Source organism: Tachysurus fulvidraco, chromosome 1 (genome assembly GCF_022655615.1).
Source record: "Tachysurus fulvidraco isolate hzauxx_2018 chromosome 1, HZAU_PFXX_2.0, whole genome shotgun sequence".
NCBI lineage: Eukaryota > Metazoa > Chordata > Actinopteri > Siluriformes > Bagridae > Tachysurus > Tachysurus fulvidraco.
The window spans coordinates 47,398,854-47,401,353 of NC_062518.1; the positions used below are offsets into that span (position 1 = coordinate 47,398,854).

Below are 2,500 nucleotides of genomic sequence, written 5' to 3' on the forward strand. Positions count from 1 at the left end.
CCCCCAACCCTGGAGGTGTGAGGCAAATGTGCTAAAGTAGCCACAATACATTCCTCTGGTTATCTTTTTATCCGTCACTAACACAACACACCGTGGCCTCTTTGCTGTAAGCCAGCAGTTTGTCCTCATCCGACGGGTGGAACAGGAGCGTCTCCACGGTGAAGGAAAGGGGCTGTCTCTGAAACGAAGCTCCTTCGTCTGTGCTGATGAAGAGCATCTGGTCCTGTTCATCAATGGTGGAGCTGATCAGGATCACCTGCGCACACACACACACAGATCAGACGCAGACAAACACACATTACTATCACTGATAAGCGAAGCATGGTGGTGATATAGCACTGTGTGCAGAGATACCATTGACCTATCGCTTGCTTAACCCGGGCACCATTTTTGCATCCTCTAGGATCCTTCTTTTTTTAAATCTAAACCTTGATTGTTTGATACTTTTCCTGCACGTAGTCCTGGACATTTGATGGTGCTTTCGTTTCTTTTTGCAGTTATGCTCTCTAACATGCTCTGAGGTCTTTCAGAAACATAAACGTACACGATAACCCCGGTGAACTAATACAATACAGCATTTTGGATTAGTGTATAAACGAACTCGTGGTGCGGTTCACAGATTCCCAACACTCCGAATCAGAGCGGCTGGAGCTGCAGAGTCGTCCCCACAGAGTCTCTGTAATTCTGCCAAAACTCAGATTAGAAGATGTAATCCCTGATCCATGGCTTTAAAAGATAAAACCACAATCCACACAGATTATCGAGGCGGGGATATTTCTGCCCTACCTTTTAATGGCTTGACATCCTTACTATAGAACTGTAGTTAGCATATTTGTACTTAGCAAACACTGGATAAAAAGGAGAAGACATTGCAATATAAAAGACACAGAGATCGTATCGAGTAATAATCATCATGCTTAAGAATCAGTTAGGAAAAGCTGCAGAAATAGATTTTTTTAAAGCACATATCAGTTCAACTGTACATGAGCGTAGTCTGGCCAATCACAGCCCTCGCTGCGATCACATGGGCCTCTATGGCTGACATCCAGCTAAAGATTGTGTTCAAATCACTGCTCATGCATTTCCTATATGATTTCTTTTTTTAATACAATGATAAATTAAATCCATTTTACAGACAATAAAGAAGGATTTTCTTTCACTGAGGATTTAAATCCTTTTCCTGCTGCTTAAACACAAGGATAATGACCCAAGTGACACTAAATCACAGCTTCTCTGGTAATGTGAAGCTGCTGGAGGAATTAGAGGTGTTTCCTCTTTTAAACTCTTTTTTTACTTACAAGAAAAAAAGATTTTGTCTGATAGGAAGATACTGTATGATAGTATGAAGAATAGTAAAGCATTCACAGTAAAGGAGTCTCAGTGAAGGAGGCGTGGCCTCTGTGTGTCTGTCGGTCTTAGTGAAGGAGGTGTGGCCTCTGTGTGTATTAGTTTTAGTGAAGGAGGTGTGGCCTCTGTGTGTCTGTCGGTCTTAGTGAAGGAGGTGTGGCCTCTGTGTGTATTAGTTTTAGTGAAGGAGGTGTGGCCTCTGTGTGTATTAGTTTTAGTGAAGGAGGTGTGGTCTCTGTGTGTATTAGTTTTAGTGAAGGAGGTGTGGCCTCTGTGTGTATTAGTTTTAGTGAAGGAGTTGTGGCCTCTGTGTGTATTAGTTTTAGTGAAGGAGGTGTGGCCTCTGTGTGTATTAGTTTTAGTGAAGGAGTTGTGGCCTCTGTGTGTATTAGTTTTAGTGAAGGAGGTGTGGCCTCTGTGTGTATTAGTTTTAGTGAAGGAGGCGTGGCCTCTGTGTGTCTGTCGGTCTTAGTGAAGGAGGCGTGGCCTCTGTGTGTATTAGTTTTAGTGAAGGAGGCGTGGCCTCTGTGTGTCTGTCGGTCTTAGTGAAGGAGGTGTGGCCTCTGTGTGTATTAGTTTTAGTGAAGGAGGCGTGGCCTCTGTGTGTATTAGTTTTAGTGAAGGAGGTGTGGCCTCTGTGTGTATTAGTTTTAGTGAAGGAGGTGTGGCCTCTGTGTGTGTCAGTAACAGTGAAGGAGGTGTGGCCTCTGTGTGTCTGTCGGTCTTAGTGAAGGAGGTGTGGCCTCTGTGTGTATTAGTTTTAGTGAAGGAGGTGTGGCCTCTGTGTGTATTAGTTTTAGTGAAGGAGGTGTGGCCTCTGTGTGTATTAGTTTTAGTGAAGGAGGTGTGGCCTCTGTGTGTATTAGTTTTAGTGAAGGAGGCGTGGCCTCTGTGTGTCTGTCGGTCTTAGTGAAGGAGGTGTGGCCTCTGTGTTTATTAGTTTTAGTGAAGGAGGCGTGGCCTCTGTGTGTCTGTCGGTCTTAGTGAAGGAGGTGTGGCCTCTGTGTGTATTAGTTTTAGTGAAGGAGGCGTGGCCTCTGTGTGTATTAGTTTTAGTGAAGGAGGCGTGGTCTCTGTGTGTATTAGTTTTAGTGAAGGAGGTGTGGCCTCTGTGTGTGTCAGTAACAGTGAAGGAGGTGTGGCCTCTGTGTGT

The 2,500-nt window shown here is 44.5% G+C and overlaps 1 protein-coding gene across 1 annotated transcript in view; it reads right to left on the reverse strand.

Annotated features, from left to right (window-relative positions):
- sorcs2 (sortilin-related VPS10 domain containing receptor 2) overlaps positions 1-2,500 on the reverse strand; it is a 199,707-nt gene that overhangs the window by 33,402 nt on the left and 163,805 nt on the right. Inside the window, exon 4 of the mRNA XM_027145523.2 lies at positions 92-256. Coding sequence (XP_027001324.1) covers positions 92-256 — 165 coding nt within the window. The remainder of the gene's footprint in view (positions 1-91; positions 257-2,500) is intronic.